This window comes from Panthera pardus, unplaced genomic scaffold (genome assembly GCF_024362965.1).
Source record: "Panthera pardus isolate Hobbes unplaced genomic scaffold, ASM2436296v1 HiC_scaffold_25, whole genome shotgun sequence".
In the NCBI taxonomy this organism is placed as follows: Eukaryota; Metazoa; Chordata; class Mammalia; order Carnivora; family Felidae; genus Panthera; species Panthera pardus.
The window spans coordinates 16,826,471-16,847,860 of NW_026526821.1; the positions used below are offsets into that span (position 1 = coordinate 16,826,471).

A 21,390-nucleotide genomic window follows, 5' to 3' on the forward strand; every position below is an offset into this window, starting at 1 on the left:
TAGGATTCTGCCAAATCACCACCCTGCCCCTAGCCAAAGGAAACTAGCTAGCCTCCTGGCCTTTTGCCTTTGCGTGGGGCCATTATCTGGCCGGGAACACTTCCCGCGGCTCGCACCGAATTCCAATCTATGCTTTGGGTTCCCTGCCCACCATCTGCTCGTCGACTAGTGCATTTTTCCCTCCGAACTATGGGCACGCTGAGGTCCAAGCGGCCTCTCACTTCACCGCAGTATCCCCAGGGCCCAGAATTGTTCAAGTGCTTAAACTACTAGAGGCTTAGCAAGGATTTTCCATTTTAAGTTGCCATTTATGCCAAGTACCTCCCAAGAGGCACGTCACACCGGGCTCCCTGGGAGGAATGCTGAGAACAAGGTAAATGAACTATGCGACGGGAGACTGGGGAAATCTGGCTGAACCCCAGCTCTTAGCTCCTGCTATGTCTCAGATTCCTCTTCCTGAAATCTGAGGAAAAGGCCACCTTACTGGGCACCTGAGGCCAAACTAGCCAGCTGCTGCAAACTTCATTTACCACAGCAGAAGGAACACTGACATCTTAAGTACCAGAAGCTTCCACATCAATTAATTCAGGTCTTCCCCCACCCACTTCCTTCATAAAGTAATTCATGCGGACATCCCCTCTTCATTGCTAGCGAATGATATTTAAAAGTGCAGGCTCTGAAGCCAGACTTCCTGGGGTTTGATTCCCAGCCCCATCATTTACTAGTTGTGTGATCTTAGGCAAATTACTTAACTCCTTTATGCCTGTTTTCTCATATGTAATAATTAGATTTATCAAAAACTTAGCTTTTACAATGTGCCAGCCACTGTTCTGTATGCTTTATAAATTTTAATTCATTTAATCCTCATAACAATTCTATGAGATAGTATTAGAATGATCCTCTTTTGGCAGATGTGGAAACTGAAACACGGCTGTCCCCCTCACCCCCATACTATCGGTAAATGGCAAAGCAGGGATTCAAACTTGGGTTATCTAGTCTAGAGTCTATGCTCTTTTTTTTTTTCCAATGTCTATTTATTTTGAGAGAGAGAGAGAGAGAGAGCAGGAGAGGGGGAGAGAGAGAGGGAGACAGAGAATCCCAAGCAGATGCCTCACTGCCAGTGCAGAGCCCAACCCGGAGCTCAGTCCCACAGAATTGCAAGATTGTGACCTGAGCCAAAACAAAGAGTCAAACACTTAACCCACTGAGCCACCCAGGCGTCCCTAGAGTCTATGCTTTTAATCACCACACTGGTACCTACTTTGTAGGAAGGTTGTAGGACTAAACAAATTAATATGTATAAACCACTGAGAATAATCCTTGGCCCTTAGTAAATATTACTTTACTTTCAGTTTTTGTTATTGTTATTGTGATGGTGATGATGATGATGGTGATGATGATGATGACTCTTCAGCTGCCCTCATGCTTGTTCTTTGAAGTCCAGGAAGCTGCTTTGCACACGTTCCCACACGGATTACTAGTTGTATTTCAGGAGAAAGACAGAACCTGGCAGCTCAGGCAAGGTATTTGTCCAAGGCAAGAGAAAGGGAGCAGCTGGAGAGCCCACGCGGAACCTGGAACTGGGGCTGACCTGACCAATACACTAGAGCCTAAGAAGCCTAGGGTCAGTGCAGTGAGTCAGGGAGCAGGGAGATCACCCTGGTGCGGGATGGAATCTGGTAATCTCCATGACTGTGTTTTCTCCAGTTACCGTCATATCAACAGATACCCTCTGGAGACAGGACTCCCAAGTATACTGAGTACAGCCACACCTGGGAGTGGTCCCTGGGGCCAGGATTGATTACACACTGCTGTCTGGGAAAACTTTCCTGGACATGCCCATCTTGGACAGGGAAGCTGCAGTCATTTGGTTATTCCACAATATTCCCCACCCCAGGCTCCAAACTCAGGGCCTGCCTCGGTCTTGGGAACACAGAATGAAATCTACTTATTAAATGCTCGGGGCCCAGCACCAGGCTGGACACAAAACAAACAGATTGAAGACAGGTAAATGATAAGTAGGATCACGTGGCCCTTCTGCCTGGCTTCCTCTCCACCTACAGAACACCTTCCTTAACATCATTCTCCCATCATACTTCCTGCGCCCACAATTTCATTGTTCTCTCAAGAGCCTGGACAGTTCCACATTCACATTTTTAGCTTCAGATCTCTACCATAATGTTTGGCTCCTAGTAGGTACTCACAGAAGGGATTTTACACTTTTTTTAATTGAATGAATGAAATAGAACACTAATATTTGGGCTAGAGGGTTAGTAAGGCATAGACCAAAACTGAGAGGATGTGCCACGCTAGAGTCTGAATTGTATTTAGTAAGATATGGGACATCAAGAGATTTTGAAACAAAGGCAAGTTTTTCAGATACTTTTGCCCCACGCTCAAGGGTCTCAGTGTAGAGGACAGTCATGGTAGCAGGTAAGTGGTGAAGGGTGAAGACAGACCTGAGAGGCCAGCACCAGGACTGGAAATGGCACAGTTACTACAACAGGGTGGATTCCCCAATGCAGGGAAAGCAATTCAATTACCTGCTGCAAGGAATCTGACCTCTACAGAAAAATTTTCCCACTCACTTCTCAAAAGATTGAGATTTTATGAGTAACTATTTGTAAAGCACCTATCTGTGAGTTCCAGGAAAAAAAAAAAAAAAGGCAAAATATCCAAGTTAGAAAAGTTGCCATAATCATACTGCTAGAGGGCTCGTAGCTTGACATAAAGCACCCATAATTTGAAATGTAAATATAATGGATACTGTTTGTGAAAATACACTGAAATGATTGAGACTGGGCTGCAGGCAGGGGCTAGTCATTGTGAGGTCATCTAACCATCCATACTCTCCAGAAACTCATCAGCTAATAGGATAGACAATGAGCAAACAGAAAAGTAGAACTGTAAGGGTGAAGATAAACTTCAGGGGCTGTGGGTGCCACCCAAAAGGGTCACTGAAGGCTCTTCAGACCTTGGTGGTTTAGGAATTTGCAAGGTAGCTAATGTGGGGAATAGCACTTCAGGCAGAGGGAGCAGCCAGTGCATGCCAGGGAGAAGAAATATTAAAAAGTACTCAGGGATTGGCCAGAGTTGAAGTCATTTTTGACTCTTCTCTCACATTACTTATCTGATTCATTTGCAAATCCTATTGGCTCTACCCTCAAACTCTACCTTCAAAATATATGGGAAATGCGAATTAAAACCACCCAGCCACATGGAGACAAGAAAAATGAGTGCGTATGTCCACACAGAGATTTTTACATAGCTTTGTTTGCAACAGCCCCAAACTGGAAACAACCCAAATGTCCATCAACAGATGACTGGGTAAACAAATAATAGATATAAAATAAATATATCCAGGGGTGCCTGGGTGGCTCAGTCGGGTAAGTGTCCAACTTCAGCTCAGGTCATGATCTCATGGTTCGTGGGTTCGAGCCCCGCATCAGGCTCTGTGCTGACAGCTCAGAGCCTGGAGCCTGCTTCGGATTCTGTGTCTCCCTCTCTCTCTGCCCTGACCCCACTTATGTTCTATCAAAAAAAATAAATAAACGTTAAAATAAATATATCCATACAGTAAAGTGCTATCCAATAATAAAAAGGAATTATTTTTTTTCATTATTATTTTATGAATCTCAAAAATAATTATGCTGAAAAAGCCAGAAAGTGGATATTGTATATCATTTACATACAACTGTAGAAATTGCATAACAGAACCAATCAAAGTGACCATGGTTGCAGAGAAGAGATTACAAAGGGACAGAAGGAATTTGGGGCGGTGACTGATATGTTCCATTTGCATAACTCTAGGGGTGCCTATTCAATCACTGGGAGAAGTGTGGGGTCACTGACCACAGAACAAGGGAAACAACTCTGCTGGGTTTGTCCAGATCATGCCGGCCCCTGCTGTGTCCTCATTTTCACAACTGCACAGAATGAGAATTTGGTCTTTTAGAAACCATTTAACCCAAACTTCTGGCGTTCTTGTAAGGAAGAGGAGACTCAGATACAGCTGCCAGGGCCCTGGGCTGCTTTATACACAATGTTCAGCCTACAGCCCCGACCTCTACCCTGGGCTTTCTGGGCATCAGCTTTCGCAAACTGAGTTCTTTCTTTTGCAATGTGTCCACTTGTCCAGCAACCAAGCAGGGAAGGATTCACAGGTTAGGGAGTTCCGGCACAAAGTCAGGGATGGACCCGTCGAGGGACACCAAAGCCTCCTCTGGCGGCGGTGGAAACCACTTCCACAGCCTGGCCATGCCCCGCGGCCACCCATGGCCCAGGGCCGCGTCATCACCCACACCTGGGAAGATGAAAGGAAAATCGGGTTTTGAAGTCCACGTGGCAGTCTGTCGCCGCCCGCTGTGCTCCGGAGCGAGTGACGTGACCTGTTTTGAATCGCCCCTCTGGTAAACGGGGCCACACGAAGGCCCGAGCGGTCGGACTGCCGGGCGCGCGTTCTGTGTCAGGCGCGGCGCGAAGCATCGCGGGAGTCGCGCCTCCTGACGTCACAAGGGGGCGCCTGCGCTCGGGGTACCCTGGGAGCCAGGCTGCGAGGTGTGGAGCCCTGACAGCTTTGCCTCTTCCAGCTGCTGCCTGGCGCGTGATCCCTCGAAGCTGTAGTAGCTGGGAGGCTTCTCCCGACGCCTGCCATTTCGGGTCGTGCGGAGGACGGGTGAAAAAAAGGACCAGGGGTTATGGAAGTGGTCGGCTCCGACCTCGTGGCGGTCACGGGAATTGGCGTCCAGTGGTCGCTCGGGCCCAGAGCCCTGTTGACCGCTCTGCCTCCACCCGGCCCTGACTCCCCGTGTATTTCAGCAGCCCGGCACAGGCTCCTGACACTGCAGTTTCCTTCATGCTACCATTGCGCGTAACCATTTGCGACTCTACGAAGTTAATTTCTCTCCCCAGTTAGATTGTAAGCTGCAGAAGCAGAACGCTAGTGTAAACGGTGGTAGGCTTCATGGTAAAATTTGGTATACGCAAGATTTCTTATTCTTTTTAAAGTAAATATTTCTTGGGGCACCTGGGTGGCTCAGTCGGTTGAGTGTCAGACTTTAGCACAGGTCATGGTCTCGCACTTCGTGAGTTCAAGCCCCATATCGGGCTCTGTGCTAATGAATAGCTCAGAGCCTGGAGACTGGTTCAGATTCTGTGCCTCCCCCTCTCCCCCCCTCCCCTGCTCATGCTCTGTCTCTTTTTGTCTCTCAAAAATAAATAAATGTTAAAAAAATTTTTTTTTAAGTAAATATTTCTGTTTCTTGAAGGCAGGGGAAGAAATTGATGACATTAGTTGCAGAATAGGGAACTGAATGGCTGAGGAGGTTGAAATTCTTTCTCTTCAAAATCCTTCAGTTCCATGTATAGGTATTACCTAATCTTTTAAATTAAGTTTCATTAGGGCACACGTAACACTCTAGAACCTTTTAGGGAACAGTTTGAATAAAACCTCTCATATTTGGTTTAATAAATAAATAAGTTAGCAAAAGCCAGACTGTAGGTAGATCTGTGAATAAGATACTCCAAATTTTCCTTCCTGCTCTTGGGGAGAGGAGAGACCTTTGTCCCCAACATGTTATCTCCCCTTTCTCATTATATCTCCTCTTCTTTTGACACTCAAGTTTCTCTGAGCAGAGATGTATTTGAGTTCAACAAATAAGATCTCCAACAGTTATTTTTATGCTGTTACCCACTAAGACTGATACTATCACTTTTTGTTGTTTTTGTGTTTGTATTTTTTTAAGGAGTTTTTAAACGTTTATTTTTGTGCATGCATGAGAGAGAGAGAGAGAAAGAGAGGGAGGGAGACGGACAGAGGATCTGAAGCAGGCTCTCTGTCAGCACAGACATGGGGCTCAAACTGACAAACCTCGAGATCATGACCTGAGCAAATGAGCCACCCAAGTGCCCCAGTTTGCGGGTATGTTTTAAGAGTGAAGTTGAAATACTTGTTCAGTTCCATTAACTTTTTCATTTCGAGAGGCTTGCATACCAGAAGTTCGAGAATATAGGTGAACAGCAACTGGGATAAAAGCATTCTTGTAGCTCATGTTTGAATTTAAAAGCACCCCTGCTCACTACCTTAACCAGTGGATTGAACTTAATTTCTCTAATAGAGGACTGTGATATACACAGCATCAGCTATGAGCTATTCTTGCCAAAAATGTTTAATTCAAAGATAGTCAAGCCTTTAAACTTAACTTCCACTTTGCAGTAAAGGAGATAATGGGACAATAGACACCATCAGAAAAATCCAGAATGTGGGACATATAATTTAGTCTCCTCAAAAAAATCAATGTCATTAAAAAAAAAGAAAGAAGAAGGAGGAGGAGGAGGGGGTGAGGGGGGGGGAGGAGGAGGAGGAGGAGGAGGAGGAGGGGGTGGGGGGAGGAGGAGGAGGAGGAAGGGAAGGAGGAGGAGGGAAAGAAACACAGGGAACTGTGTTTTGGACTTAAAACAGATCAGAGACAATCAAATCCAATGTGTGAAACTTGACTGGATTCTGGCTTGAAAAAACATCTATAAAACATTTTGGGGACAACTGGGGAACATCTGACTAAGCATGAAATATCAGAAATGATAATGGTATACTGTAGTTATATAATGAAGTATATAATGTCTGAAGTTTAATATTAAGCATTCAGAAAAATATACACACATATATAAAGTATACATGGTCATATGTTAATTTTTAAAAGGTGGTAGGTATTGGTGTTTATTATACTATTTCCACTTTTCTAGATGTTTCAAATTTTTCAAAAAGTTGGGAAAAAACATACATCCTTGCCACAAGGGAAAAAGCCACATGACCCATGACAGGACAGGCCTTGCCCCCTCCAAGGCACCTTTTCAAGTCCATGTAATGGGAACAGCTCTAGGTTAGTAGGCAGGCTGTCAATGCTGCTCTGCCCCTAGGTCTCTCTAGGCCTCTGTGTCCCCTTTGGGAAGTAAAGTTGGATTAAATTCAGATAGATCCAAAAAGTTCTTGCTAAAATCGTAGGTATATGTTCTAATCATCTATTTCTACATAACAAACTATTCAAAATAAGTAGCTTAAACTGTGATTTTATAATGGTTGTGGATTCTGTGGATCAGGAATTGAGAAAGGTACAGGGACAGCTTGTCTGCTCCATGATGTCTGCCGCCTCAGCTCAGACAACTCAAAGACTAGGGATGACTTGATGCTGGAGACAGGAATCAGTTTGGAGGCATCTTCACTCACATGTTTAGCAGGTGATACTGGTATAGGTTGGGACCTCTAGCTGTTGGCCAGGACACCTATATGTGGCCCATCCACATAGTCTATCCAAGTGGCCTCAGACTTCTTCCATTGTTGGCTTGTAGCTCTAAAGATGAGTGTCCCAAGAGAACTAGGCAGAAGCTGTATAGCCTTTTATGACCTAGCTTCACAAGTCAGTGTCACTTCCACTATAGTGCCTAATTCAGAGGGAGGGAACATGGACCTCATCTCTCAATTGCAGGAGCATTAAACCCACAGTGTAAGAGAAGAGGATATGGGCTGGGAGACAATAGTTGAGTACATTTATGAAATGTATTCCAAATACATTGCCACAACACTCCAGTTGTTCTATGGCTAGTTTTCTCTCAGCTGGCCTCCAGATTCTACCCTCTGAGCAAAGTGGTCTCCTCCTTCCCCAAGACTCTGCTCTGACTTGGCTACTCTGAATAAGCCCCGCACTAGGGCTCCAGTGTGTGAGACAATGGAAGCCTGTGAACAGAGCTTTAACATGAATAAATAGTTTGAAATTCAGGATGTGAGCCTTTATTTCCAAGGCTCTGAATTTCTAAAAATGTTAATTCCTTGGTAGACTGTTCTCATGACTTCAATTATCAACTCCATATGAACAATAGCGATATCTTTTCTAAACCTCGGATTTCTAGCTATTTACTGGTTATTTCCACTGCTATGAATTGCCATCATCTCAACTGGATTCATATGCTCCAAAGCAGCTCACTTCTCAGAATCTCCATCTTCCAATAGCTCCACCACTTCCCAGGATATCAGGCTCAAAATCTTGCCAATCTGACCTTCCAACCATCAGACCAAATCTATTTCAAAATGCCACCTTTCTTACAACAGCACTTGAGTTCATCCTCATTACTTCCTCTTGGGGTTATATCACACTCTCCATAAATGGCCTTCCTTCCACAGTTCCCATCTTTATAGAACCCACCAGCTAAACTGTTCCCATTGCAACACATTCCTTACACACTGGTAGTGGCTCTGCAATCTTCTATCTGGCTTTGAGGGTCCACCAATGCAGGTCCCCAGTGTATCCAGTACCCAGCTGTCCCATTCAAGCACGTACAGTCTTTCCCATTGTCCTTGGGACAGATGATCACATCATCGTAACCGAAAATGACAATTCAGTGCTTCAGGAGCTCAGAGGAGGGTGGTAAAGTGTGAATGGAGACAACAGCCTCCAAATGGTTGTGTCCTGGGGGTAGCTGAGAAAGGAAGGGGTGAGTGATCTATGTAAGGAAGGTATCTATCTACTATTTCATCTTTTTCATTAAGCACATTTGGCGAACAGGTCATGTGGGTTAAGTTTGCTTTATATCCTTGAGGTAGTCCAAAAGCTGAATAATATTCATAATATTGACATTTATGCCTTTGATAAAGGAGACTCAAATTCAGAACTACAGTTGGAAGAAAAGACTTCAATGAAAGACTTTCATAAATTATAAAAGTACAGATTCAGTAGGTTTAATCTTAAAAATGGAATGTATCTTACATAAGGATCTTGTTAGAAACGCTATACCTATCTGGGCACTACAGAAGACGCACAGACCTTCCACAACTCATGGAAGAAAGAGTGTATAGACAATGTTGATAAGGAATTGAGAAACAATTCAAAAATAGTTTACAAAGGAATCAGGAGGCAGAAGATGCTTCAAGAGGCATGGTCCTCAGAAATTGTTCTGGAAGGCTGGTTCACTTGTATCAATGTCATGTTCCTGAATGAAGAAATAAGACACAGAATTTTAGTATTTCAGTACAAAGCATGAAATGGGAAGTCTGGTGTTTTATACTTTGATTAAGATTCTGAACCATCATTAATTGGGACATATAGTAATCCCTGGCTTTAAGGCTGAATCCAGCTGGAGGATCAAGTTTTCACTCTCAGGACAGGGCTTTTGACTACCGCCCGCCACCCACCGCAATGAGCGGGGAGCAAATACAGTTGAAGGCACCAAGGCAAATACCACACCAGACTTCTTATCTTGGCCTTAGTGGCCTGTCTCTGCCTTGTCAGCAGGGTGAGTACTGCTGAGAACCTACCTGAGCAAAATTCCACATTTCAGTGCTCCGCAGTTATATCAACTCACTTCTGTGCTCCTCACGGCATTATATCAGAGCGCTGTTAATTGCCCCTATATATTCCAGTCTCCCCCACTGCATGTGGCTCAGGAAGAGATAGCAAAGGCCACTTTCATCTTGTTTACTACCACAGCCCCAACACCTAGCATCATGAGTACCCAGCAGAGTCAGTCCCTGCCAGTAGATTCCAACCATTCCACTCAGCACATACAATCCTAAGTATGTATATATTTATAGCCCTTCCCCCCAACCCCATTTACCATATCCTGAATGTCTTCCCAAGTCCTTAAACATTCTTCTAAACATTTTTAATCTTAGGGATGCGCCCTTGGTACTTAACTAGCTCCATACTGATGAAGATTTTTCTTCTGTTAAAACAGTGCTACACGGAGCATCCTGGTTGGCAAATCTACACACATTCAGGATTATATTACTAAAACAAATTCTGAGGATTAGAATTGCTGTGTCAAAGGTACATACATTTTGAGGACTTTTAAGCAATATAAAAAAGCTCTCCAGAAAAGTGGGACAAATTTATTCTCCCATTGGTAGAATAGGTAGTATATAAATGCCCATTTCCAACGGTGGTTGAACATTTAATTTTAGAAATCTCATCAAGGGATAGACAAAATGAAGGCCAGGCATAATTTTAAAGCCCTTGATCCTCAGTCCAGAGAAAGATGATTTCCGTCATGAGGTGCTGACCTCATGGCCTGCTTCTGTATCCTGTGCTCAGGTCTCTCTAGCAACATTGACATCACTGCTATGCCTCAAAAAAGCCAGGCCAAGCCCAGCCTTCAGGACTTTGTACAGGTCTCCCTCTGCCAGGGACACTCATCTCCCAGCTATCTGCATGGCAAAATCCTCAACACTTTCAGGCCTTTGCTCCAATATCACCTTTGTAGTGAGACCTACCCTAACCACCCTATTTAATACTGCCACATTCAGCACGCTTGATCCCTGCTCTACTTTTTCTATGCCATCACCTTCTAGCATACCATGTGATTGACTTATCTATTATGTTTATTGTCTTCTGTCAAGCTTCAGCTAGAACATAAGTGCAGGGATCATGGTCTGTTTTGTTTACCTAGTAGATACTTAATAAATACTTGCAGAATGAATGAATGGCATAAAATACGAGAAGTCCAGTTTATGGAAGATACCACCACTCAAAGAGCTTCCACTTCAGTGGGCTTTCTAGGCTCTACCTGATTCAACTTCTTGAACTCCACTACTTGGAAGAAGATGTGCTCAAGGATATGTTTGGCATCTTGTTGGTCCTTTGGTAGTTTACTGGTTACTCCAAGAATATCACCACACTTCCTGATGTAGAATTCCAGGTCTTCTTCAGTACCTAAGCACAGTTGGAGCAGTCAGATTAACCCTTATTTCCTGTCCTTTCCAAAGTACAGACTTACTGTGGTATAGGTGTCCCCTTGTCAGGTTCCTATACCTCTCAAGATCACTCACTTTTCCTAGGGTAATGTGACCACAGGACCTACACAGTAACAAACTAAAGAGATCTCTGATGTGCTGCTTTTATAAATCAGGACAAAAGTGTGACACTCCTAATTAGAATAAAGCTGGGGGCGCCTGGGTGGCTCAGTCAGTTAAGCATCATCCGACTCTTGATTTCAGCTCAGGTCATGGTCTTGCAGTTAGTGAGTTCGAGCATCGGGCTCCCTGCTGACAATGTGGAGCCTGCTTGGTAGTCTCTCTCCCTCTCCCTCTCTCTTTCTCTCAAAATTAAATAAATTACACTTTAGAATAAAGCTGGAATGGCTCTGGCTCTCCTATTCCCAGATCCAGCATTCCTACATTACAAAGAATAGGAGGAACTAGAAGGAAATCAAATTACCATTCTCTGAATGTAGCAAGGAAAATTATGAGAAGGGCATATGGGTATTTTAAATAGCATTTATTATAGCAATATTATAGAAAAGGAAATGAAAGAAGAAAAAAAAATCACTCATAATTCCACCAATAACATATCTCTGTGCAGCCATCCCCAGCAGCCCTATGTCAAGGATGGACAGCCATTACAGCCCTTCTTACACTATACTGTAATTCCTTTCTGTTTTCCCCTTCTGATGTGCATTTTTTAAAGCTATGATAGAAATGTAAGTTTTTTATTAAAATATTCAAACCATAGGGGCACCTCGGTGGCTCAGTTAAGCATCTGACTCTTGATTTCAGCCCAGGTCATGATCTCATGGTCAGTCATGAGATCAAGCCCCACGTCAGGCTCCACACTGGGCATGGAGTCTGCTTGAGATTCTCTCTCTCCCTTTCCCTCTGCCCCTCCCCTACTCGTGCATGCACACACACTCTCTCTCTCTCAAAAAAAAAAAAAAAAAAAAAAAAAAATCAAACCATACAGCTGCAAAAATCTCTTGCCCCAACTCTATCTCCACTGATACCACCTAAGGTAATTATTGCCATGTATGCCTACATATTTACATATGTGTAAAAAATAGGATCAAACTATAATAGTTCTGTAAGTTGCTTTCATTATTTAACGATGTCTCATGGACATCTTATGTCAAAGCTTATGCTCTGTATCTTTCCTTTAACAGATGTATAATATTTCGTTATTTTTTAAACCAAACCCTCTACTGATGGGCCATTAGACTGTTGTCAATTTTTTAATGCTACAATTAATATCTCTATAGCTATAATTTTTTGTTTCACATTTCTACAAGGATTTCTTTGGATAAACTGGATAAATTAGAAACAGAAATGCTGGGTCAAACCATCTGACACTTCACAGGTGTGTTATTCCTACTGCACCAATCACTACGTCTTGCTAATTTTTGCTGTTCAGCACTTACCACAAGGCTTGACAAAGAAGAGAGATGCAGTTAAGGTGTTCTACACTGAACTGTTTTTATTTTTGCAGTCTCCTTCCTGGTCCTTGGGTACATATAGATGTTGTTCATAGTTAGGATCCTAGTGAACATGGAATTTTATATCCTGCCCTTCCTCATTTAGGATTCTCACTTAAGTTCTATCAGTGTCACTCCCTGGCCCCTGGAAACCTCTTTTATAATGACATGTCATCCCATCAAATAAATGTGACACAATTTACTACCATTCCCCTGCTAGTGTACCCTAAGCCTATTCCCAATGGGTAAATAATTTTTATTCCTAATTTAAAAAATAAATAACATAGTAATCATCTATATGCCTTCACATATCTCCTTAGATTAGATTCTCAGGAGTGGGGTCACTGCCTCAAAATGGATGGTTAATTTTATGCCTCTGAGCACCTGTGTGCAGGCCCATTTGCTATGCATGTCAGGGGAGCACTGGGCCAAGAGTCAGGAGAACCACTCACCTCGTAGGCATGAGGCTTGGGGCCTCACCTCCTCATCCACATGTCAAGGTGGGTACACATAACTCTCCCAGGATCCCTTCCGATCTGAAGTCTCTATAATTCTTCTGGCCTTGACTGAATTTTCTTATTTAACGGCTCGTATGACCAATGACCTAGACTTGCTAAGTGGCAGCCAGGGTCAGAATGCATCCTATGGTTACTCAATAAGTCAGAACTAAAGACCTATAAGGGTTAAAGCTGAGACCTTGGCTTCTGCTTTGCATCATGTTCTAACTCACTGAGCAAACTGGCCTGAGAGAAACAACCAATATCATTTACATGAAATAAACAGAAACTCTCATTTTACACTGCCATTCATATTTTGTTCTCCCTGAACAAACTCCAGCTTTCTCTCATGGCAAATCTCAGAAGTTCACAACTACATAAAACTTACAAAAGAAAACAAAAAAAAAACCTGGCCAAACTTACACTTATTGGTAATCTGAGCGAGGCGGGCCTTCTCCGAAGAGAATGTCTCATCCAAGTCAAACAGCTCCAGTGGGGGAGGTGGTAACTCCCTGAAGCTGGGAGGGAAAACCTGAAAGGAAATCAGGTCTTTCATGAAAGAAGGCATGCAAAGCCACAACTGACAGTGATAAGATGGAAGGAAATGAGAAGCCAATTCAGCCCTTCCCTGGGATGAACCACCCAAATGCCTGTCACCTCCTCCTGCCCTAACCCGTTAGACCATATCAAGCAAGAGGACTAGTGCACTGTAAGCAATCAAACAGAATCAGCTCTAAAACAGCACTAAACTGATCAAACTGACACACCAGTGCCCACTAACTTGTGCAAGGACAAAAGCTTGGGGATAATTATGCTTATTTGTGTTGAACATCTGATTGGACAACTTGTTTCTCATTTAACTATGAGTTCATTAGGGGCAGAAATTGGGGAAGCAGATGTAGATCCATGTAGAAAGTGTATTCCAGAATGTGGTGGGATAAGAGAGTTTTGAAGGTAAGTTGACTTAATGCTGGACTGGAATGTTGAAAGTGACCTGTGCACACGTGACTACCCCCTGGGCTACAGACTGTGCTATGAATCTGAGGGCCTGTTGCCTAGAAAGCTGCAGTACAAAGCATTTCCTCCTTTCCACCCAGGATTTCTCCTATATAGCCTCCAAGTACACCAGATGGGAAATGCTTAACGACCAGAAAAGTCCACGCCCTTGATTTCTCAGTTGGGAGCTACACCCAGTGGAAGTCCCTAAGGAGTACTAATAGGTTTGGTCTCTGCATGTTTAGAGCCAGAGAAACACAACTTCCTGAGAAGTACCACATGCATTGGGTGTACAACTACACATGGTTGGGAGAAGGACCATGTGATGGCCCCGCTGGAAAGTAAGGACAAACAGTGGGGTTCTGTAGCAGGATCCCCCATGCACACCTACTCACCGCTGGCTGAAGGGCTGGCAGTGGGGTCTCAAACTGAGGTTGGATGAGCTGGAGAGGTTCATGTTTCACATTTAGCTGTTCATGGGCCCTGTGTTAGCAAGAAGACAAAAAAAGCAGGAATCAGGATGAGACACTGTGGCAAAGCACATCTAACTGACCACACTGCGCTGTTCTCCATCAAATCACGTGGTTCAACACTTTCACAGAAAAGCACACAAAATGTGTTGGTGTATGTAATGTAACGATCCTTTCACGAATATTCCCTACTGTGTCACATGGCACAACTATACTGTGAACTGAAGGGGAAAGTTTTTTCAAGTTTCATATCAGGCTTCTCCTAGACAGGCTTTTTCTTTTTACCCAGTGGACACTATAAATGTGGTAACTCACTCTGTTTCCTTATTTTTTTTCACCACCAAGAGACAGGAGTCAAATCTGAAGTCTGCTTCTTGCAACTGAACAGATCTATACAATATATACTTCTGTGTGCTCACTCAGCAAGTATTTACTGAATATGTACTGTGCACCAGGCGGTTTTATACACCAGGAGAACAGCAACGGTGAAAACAAGAGACCAAGGCAGCCCTCGTAAACTTACATTCTACTAGAGGAGAGACACGCAATAAACAAGACCCTAGATGACAGGTGTCAATACGTAGTAAGAAGAAAAGCAAACCAGGACAGAGGGATAAAGACAGGGAAGAGGCAGGGGGTACAGCCCTGAGTGAAGAAGTGAGAGAAGTGAGAGAAGCCCTGAGTGAAGTGAGGGAGGAAGTCATGCACTTACTTTCAAAAGTATCCCAGGCAGAGGCAAGAGCAAGGAGAACAGGAATAAGGGTGCTAGATATTTTCACAGAACCTCAGGGCAGCCAGAGTGGCTACAGCAGAGGGAGAACGCCAGTGATGAGTTTACAGAGTCAAGTGCTGACCTTACCCCTGTGTTTCTTTTTGATTATGGCTTCCCCTCTGCCTCCATTCTCTCAAACATTCCTTTTATCCTTTTGCACCGTAATAATTTTGTAAGCTGGCTGAACTCCTCTGGAAATGAGGCAAATTAAAATATACTCACCTAATTTAAACTATGAACACATTTGTGACCTTTTAAAATTAAGCTAAACAAGCAAATGTCAATGGGTGTGAACAAAGTTCATGCCTGCTTCTATGGACAAGTGATTGTAGAAAGGAAAGAGGTCTGTGACTTCAGAAAGGCACTTAGCTGAGCTGACTGCTATCACTGCCTCCACTATTCCCAGGTGCCTGGGGCGAAGAAGCTTTCCTGGCAATGCAGAAGATCCCTAGGGAGGGAACAGGAATAACTTTCACTGAGTACCGACTGCAAAACAACCCTGGCCAGTGGGTATAATCTCTTATAGAAAAAAAAAAGCAGAAGTATAGAGATAAAGAAGCTTCCCAAGGTCACATGGGTAAGAAGTGACAAAGGCAAGATTAGAACTCAGAGCTGGCCAATCCCTGCCAACCCAAAGCCCCATGACTCAGTCTATACTGAAGGCAGAATGTCATTAGGGGCAATGTTTAAGCTAAAGGTCCCACCACTGGCACACGAAGAACCCTGCTGCCATGATTTTCTGGCCTTGGCCATCCCAGCCATGATTTTTTGCTTTCTGTCTGCAGATGGAGCTGGCTACACTGAAGCCCTGTGTGAATAAGAAAACAAACGCCAGTGCATCTTCTCTTTCTTGCTCAGCTCGCAACTCGCCCAAATCTTCCGTGCGCTTGATGGGAGTGGGGGATGCGTGGAGAAACTAATCTTAAAACCAAGAAAACCTAATTCAGAAAGCTGACTGCGCGGTGGGGGTGCTGGGCGGGGGGGGGGGGGGGGGATAAGGGGAGGAACAAATGCCAATGCTAAATAGAAACCTATGAAATGGGGCTGAGTTATCTATTTCCAGAACACCCTGGCCTGACCTCTGGCACTGTGTTTTCACCACTCTATGTCTCAGTCCCCAACCCATCAGTCCATGAACTCAGAAGGCAGGGACTCCACGGTCTTTGTCTCTACCTCACCCCCACAGGCATCAGTAAATACCAGATGGACAAATGAAGTTACTTCAGAGCAACATCATTCAGATGTTTAAATATTTAAAGGCTAATCGAATTTTTACTTAGAAAAGAGGAATTGTATTCAAAAGATGTTACTACCAAATATAAATTCCTAAGAGCACCATATAGAAACTGGCCCATAACTACTGTCCTTTGCTTTGGTATAAAAGACAAATTCAATTAAAAGAGCTATCTAAGCTCCAAAATATCTACTACTTGACTCTGATGGCACTAAAATAATGGTTCCAATCAATCCCACATTCAGCACAGTCACAACACCCTGATGTAAACCACATCAGAAGATGACAGAAAGCAAAGGCAGAAACTGGGTGGACTGTAACTCACAAGTGGGGCAGCCTGCTGTGCCTTTTGTTATTCTGAGAAAAGTTCCAACCACAGAGGAGGAGGAGCCCCGGGCCCATCTCCAGGCCATCTGGTTTCCCAGTTTCCCAGTTCTTTCCTACTCCCTGCCCCACACCCTTCCAGGGATTCTCCTGCTGCCCGCACTCCCCTGCCCCTCCAGCTCCTTCTCCCCAGCTTGCCAAAGGCCCTCCTCTTCTCCTCCTCAAAAGCAAGGGTAGCTGTGAGGCCCTGTCTCCAGCCCAATTCCCACTCCAGTGCTGTCCTTGAGAGTACCTAGCCCTTCCCCCACTTTTCTAATCACCTTCTCTAGGCCTCTTCAACATCTACACTGGTGGTTCCACCTGCATTCTTCACAGGGCAACCTCTCAGCCACATCAGATGGAGGTGCCTGGAGCAGAACTCCTCTCTCTCTCCTCTCCCCGCATCCTGAGAGCCAGTCCACAGCACTGCCAGGTGCCCAGATCCCTGAGGGAGAAACCACTATCTCTGACCTTGCCATCACAGCCTTCCATGGCCTGTGGCTTAGGATTCTTTCTTCCCAAACATCTCTTGAAACCACAGCTACTGCTCCCACCAGTGTCGCCCCTCAACCCTCCAATCTACTGTCAACAGTCGCCTAGCTGGTTTCTTCTACTCCCCCCCCCCCCCCCCCCCCCATCAATTGTATAAACTGCCGCAAGGCATTGTTTTATCTGGTTTTAGAAAACAGATTCAATCCTGTCCCTCCTCTAGAGGTCTTTACTAGCATCCCATTCACAAATTAGGCCCTTGCCCTGAGCCTCAGGCTGTCTGCCTTGGCTTCTTATTTCTGTGATGCTCAGGCAGGTCTCCTCAAGTGCCCGTGCTGGAGAACACAGAACAGATTGTTGCAGGGCACTTCAGAGGACCAAGCTTTCAACTATTACTAAGTTGGCCTCATTTGAAGTCAAGGCTAAATGCAGTTCAAAGAGCAGTTAGAAATAAACTTCCTTGCCTGGACACACCTACACATGTGAACATGTGGGCTTTGCACAGAAGCTACATCATCGCCCACCTCTCTCTCTGAACATCCCTGTCATCTCCTGAAGCCTCTTCACCCCTTATGGGGGAGCACCCAGTACAGTGCCAAGCAGACACAAGGCCCCCTAAACTGTTTGTTGAAAGAATCAATGCCTGGCTAAGAGGGCCCCTCTTTCATAAAGGCTTCCCTGCTCACCCCCTTAAGAGTCAAATTCTCACTCTTCATGACGCCCATGTTTAGCATTAATACAATGACCTTGCACCACAGCCTGTGTCTGTCTCCTGCATTAAACCATGAACTGTGGACACAGTGCCTGGCACAGGAGGTGGTCAGTAAGTATCTGGGGAACCTGAACATAAATACAGCAGTAGGAAGTTAGACACTCATCAGTAGTTTACACCCTCAGCCTTTGGTTTATCCAGATGTAAACCCCATGCCTGGCCAAAGAGGCTGAGAAATGTTGCCCTCAGTCCCTGTCCCTGTCATTAGGAATGGACAATAACAACAAGCAGGCAACAGAGCAGGCAATGAAACAAGAGAAAGCCCCAGTCTGAAAGCCATTCAGGCTCCCACCTTGGGAGAAGACCTTACCCTCCCTAAACCTGTTTCCTCAGCTGGAAATGCAGCAGGTAATTCAGAGGCAATTCAAAGTATGAAGTGAAGTAATAACATGCAGTGCCTGCAGGGCACCTTGCCTAACCAGCTCACTTTACTCGGAGCTCCTGGGGGCATGAGACCCTCTTTGCGGAAACCAGGTAAGTCCCAAGCAAACCAGGACAAGCTGGTTGCCCCAAATGCCTGATACAGAGCCTGGGACACAACAGGAGACTAATAACTGCAACCCCCACCCCAATTTTCTCAGCTATCTTTGTCGATCTCATCAGAGATCTGAGAACATGTTTTGCATACCACATATGCCATGACCCTATCTCCCGTCCCCAGGCTCATGTTTTCAAACCAAACACTCAAGAATGAAGTGCAGTGCAGCTGAGAGCTACAGGTACTGACTTGATGACCTTGGGGAGGGAGGTGGTATCCAGCTGGTAAATGGACAGATCGAAGAGGGTGGTAAAGTCTCTTGGGTTCTCATCGCCCTCCTGGAGACACACTCGAAGCCGCTCTGACAGGGTGGCTGTGTCGGGCAGCATCATGTAGTCGGAAATCTGAAAGCCACAAGAGGGTTCATCACACAGCACAGCAGGAGTAAGAATTTCATCTGTCTAACTCTGCAATAGTTCTGCTCTTGCCAAGAGATTTCACTGTCTCTGGTCACTAACAACTAAACCTTAAATAAGCCATTTCATGTGGAAAGAGGAATAAAAGTCACTTGGCTAAACCCCAACGCTGGTTAAATCCAACTCTGTAATTCCTCATGCAGTACTGAACACAGCTGGATAAACAACCATGCCGACTGGCCTCCTTTTGATTTCGTGACCACTGATCTCAAGTGCTCAGCAATCAGCTGTATTTGCCTAGTTCATTCACTTCCCGTTGTCCTAGGCAATACCTTCCTTTTGTCACTTCATCCATCTCAAACAATTTTACCTTTCTTAATTTTAGCTGAAGACCTTATTTTCTATTTCAGTTGAGAAAACAGAAGCAATCACAAAAGACAGTCCACAAGCTCCCACTACAGCTATCCACCCACCAGCATCTAGGCCTTATTCTCGGCTTCCTCTGCTGTTATATGTATGAACCGCCTGTGACCCCGGCACAGATGACCCTCCCACTTGGACACTAGATCCCAGCCCTTCTCACCTAACCAAGGACTCCAGCACTGCTGAGAGCCCTAAATGATGACACATGCTGTGTGCTGGTAACTGTAAAAGACCAGGAAAACCTAAATGTCCATCAGTAGGAGACTGGTTAAACATACTACAGTACAAACATTAGAAAATAGTCTTAAAGAAACAAAATGAACAAAAATAGAAAGAAAGCTCTTTATATGTAAATAAGGAAACATCTCTAAGACATATTGCCAATTTTAAAAACTAAGGTGGTGAATACACACAGTGTATATAGTACCATCTGTGTAAAACAAAAAGGAAGGAGATACACACACATACTTGTTTGCTTATAGATATATAAAGCATCTCTGGAAGAATATACAAGAAACAGTTGAGATTGTTGTCACTGGGGAGGGGGACAAAGTGGTTCAGCAAAAACAGGAGGGAAACTGTTCATTGCGTATGCTTTTGAATTCCCAACTGTGAATGCATTACCTACCTAAAAAGTACATTTAACTTTAAATAAAGGCGTGTTGACAACAAGAAGTTGACTCCTAATTGCCCTCTGAAGTCCCCTGCAACAATGTGTTCCACATTTTCCAGTGCCAGAACTTGAGGAAACACACTTAAGCATTACAGAAATAAGCCTATACAAACAGGCTCGTTTTTCTCTATATCCCAAGAGATGTATGTCCCAAGAGATATGTCTGTGTTAGAGGTTTCAACCTGGTAACAGAATGGGGGTTGAAGGTGAGAGCAATAACAAAGGCCCTGACTGTGTCAGAACACGCACAGCAGGAACATCAGTAAGGGCCAAGCATCCCAAAGGTCCTGAGGATGGTTCGCATCTTTGCACAGAGACTTGCTACCAAATCCTAGTTCAGAAAACCATCAAGACCTTAGATGTCCAAACAGAAACATAAGAGTGTTCCCAAGACCACTGGTTTTCATGACTTCCTAGCAGATTTAGAGATTAAAACTTGTCATGTAAATCCTCTTAGCTCTTTACTCAGCTACCATTTCGTTAAGTAACATTTGAAACTGAGCTGTTGTCTGGGTTTGAAACCTATTCCAACATAAGATTTTATCTGAAATCATATGAAGTTTGGATTTTCAGAATTTCTTACTTTGCAGCATTACTGGGCCCAGCATTTTACTTGCCAAAGCCTTACAATGCAAAGGACATTTGCACCAGGTCTCATATGCAGAACATACAGGAGACTGCATGATTTTAGAGAAAGGCCTCAACGACCCCATCTTCCTCTGGCTCCCTATTGACACTTCCCTTCTGAACCAGTCCAGTGTCGCGTGCGGTAGACAGTCAACAACAGAGCAGCAGAAAAGCACACGCTCCAGAATCAGCCTAACATGCGCATTAGTTATGGCTGGCCAGGTATCAACCTCAGCAGGGACCTTGAAGAATGTACTTACTTCCATTTCCTCAGCTAGAAAACAGGAATGGCAGAAACTTAGTAAGAGCAGGTGGCCACAAAGACCAGGAGCAGACACAGCATCTCGTAGTGCTGCTTCCCTCGGCCCCCAACGCCCTAACTAGGACTGGCAGCTGCCAAAGATGCTATCCGCTCAAGAGTTGGGTCCTGTGAGATCTGAAAAGTGAATTCCTGACTGTACCCCAATTGTTTTATTTGGGCGGCTTATATCACTTTTCGGGAGGAATTTAAGCAAAACATCCATATACTTCATGTTTCCGTATGAGGGAATGTTTTAGACACGGGGCTCTTCTGTTTCCTAACCCAAGTCCGTTTTGGGGAGGCCACACCCTCAGCTGAGGGAGGAAGCAGGCAGCAGTCCACCATTTCTGACCATATTCTTACCCACTCCCTGCTATCCGCAGCCAGGAAATCACTTTCCTGACACTTCAGAGTTTAAGAAACAGAGACACAATTGTAGAGCAAGTAGACTTTGGGTTTTTGTTTTTTGTTTTAATTTTTTTATTTTTTAAAATAAACATTTTTGGGGTTTTTATTTATTTTGAGAGAGAAAGAAAACACACACTCAAGCACACGTGGGAGCGCGGGGCAGAGAGAGGGAGAAAGAGAATCCCAAGCAGGCTCCACACTGTCAGCACAGAGCCCAACACAGGGCTCGATCTCACAAACTAT

At 44.4% G+C, this 21,390-nt stretch overlaps 1 protein-coding gene across 1 annotated transcript in view; it reads right to left on the bottom strand.

Moving 5' to 3' along the window:
- Positions 1-8,712: 8,712 nt before the first annotated feature.
- Positions 8,713-21,390, bottom strand: part of IFT52 (intraflagellar transport 52) — a 33,272-nt gene continuing 20,594 nt past the window's right edge. The window contains exons 10-14 of the mRNA XM_019458441.2: positions 18,549-18,703; positions 14,117-14,204; positions 13,149-13,257; positions 10,552-10,697; positions 8,713-8,979 (exon numbers count right to left, since the gene is read on the bottom strand). Of these exons, the coding sequence (XP_019313986.1) occupies positions 8,932-8,979; positions 10,552-10,697; positions 13,149-13,257; positions 14,117-14,204; positions 18,549-18,703 (546 nt within the window). The 3' untranslated portion in view covers positions 8,713-8,931. The remainder of the gene's footprint in view (positions 8,980-10,551; positions 10,698-13,148; positions 13,258-14,116; positions 14,205-18,548; positions 18,704-21,390) is intronic.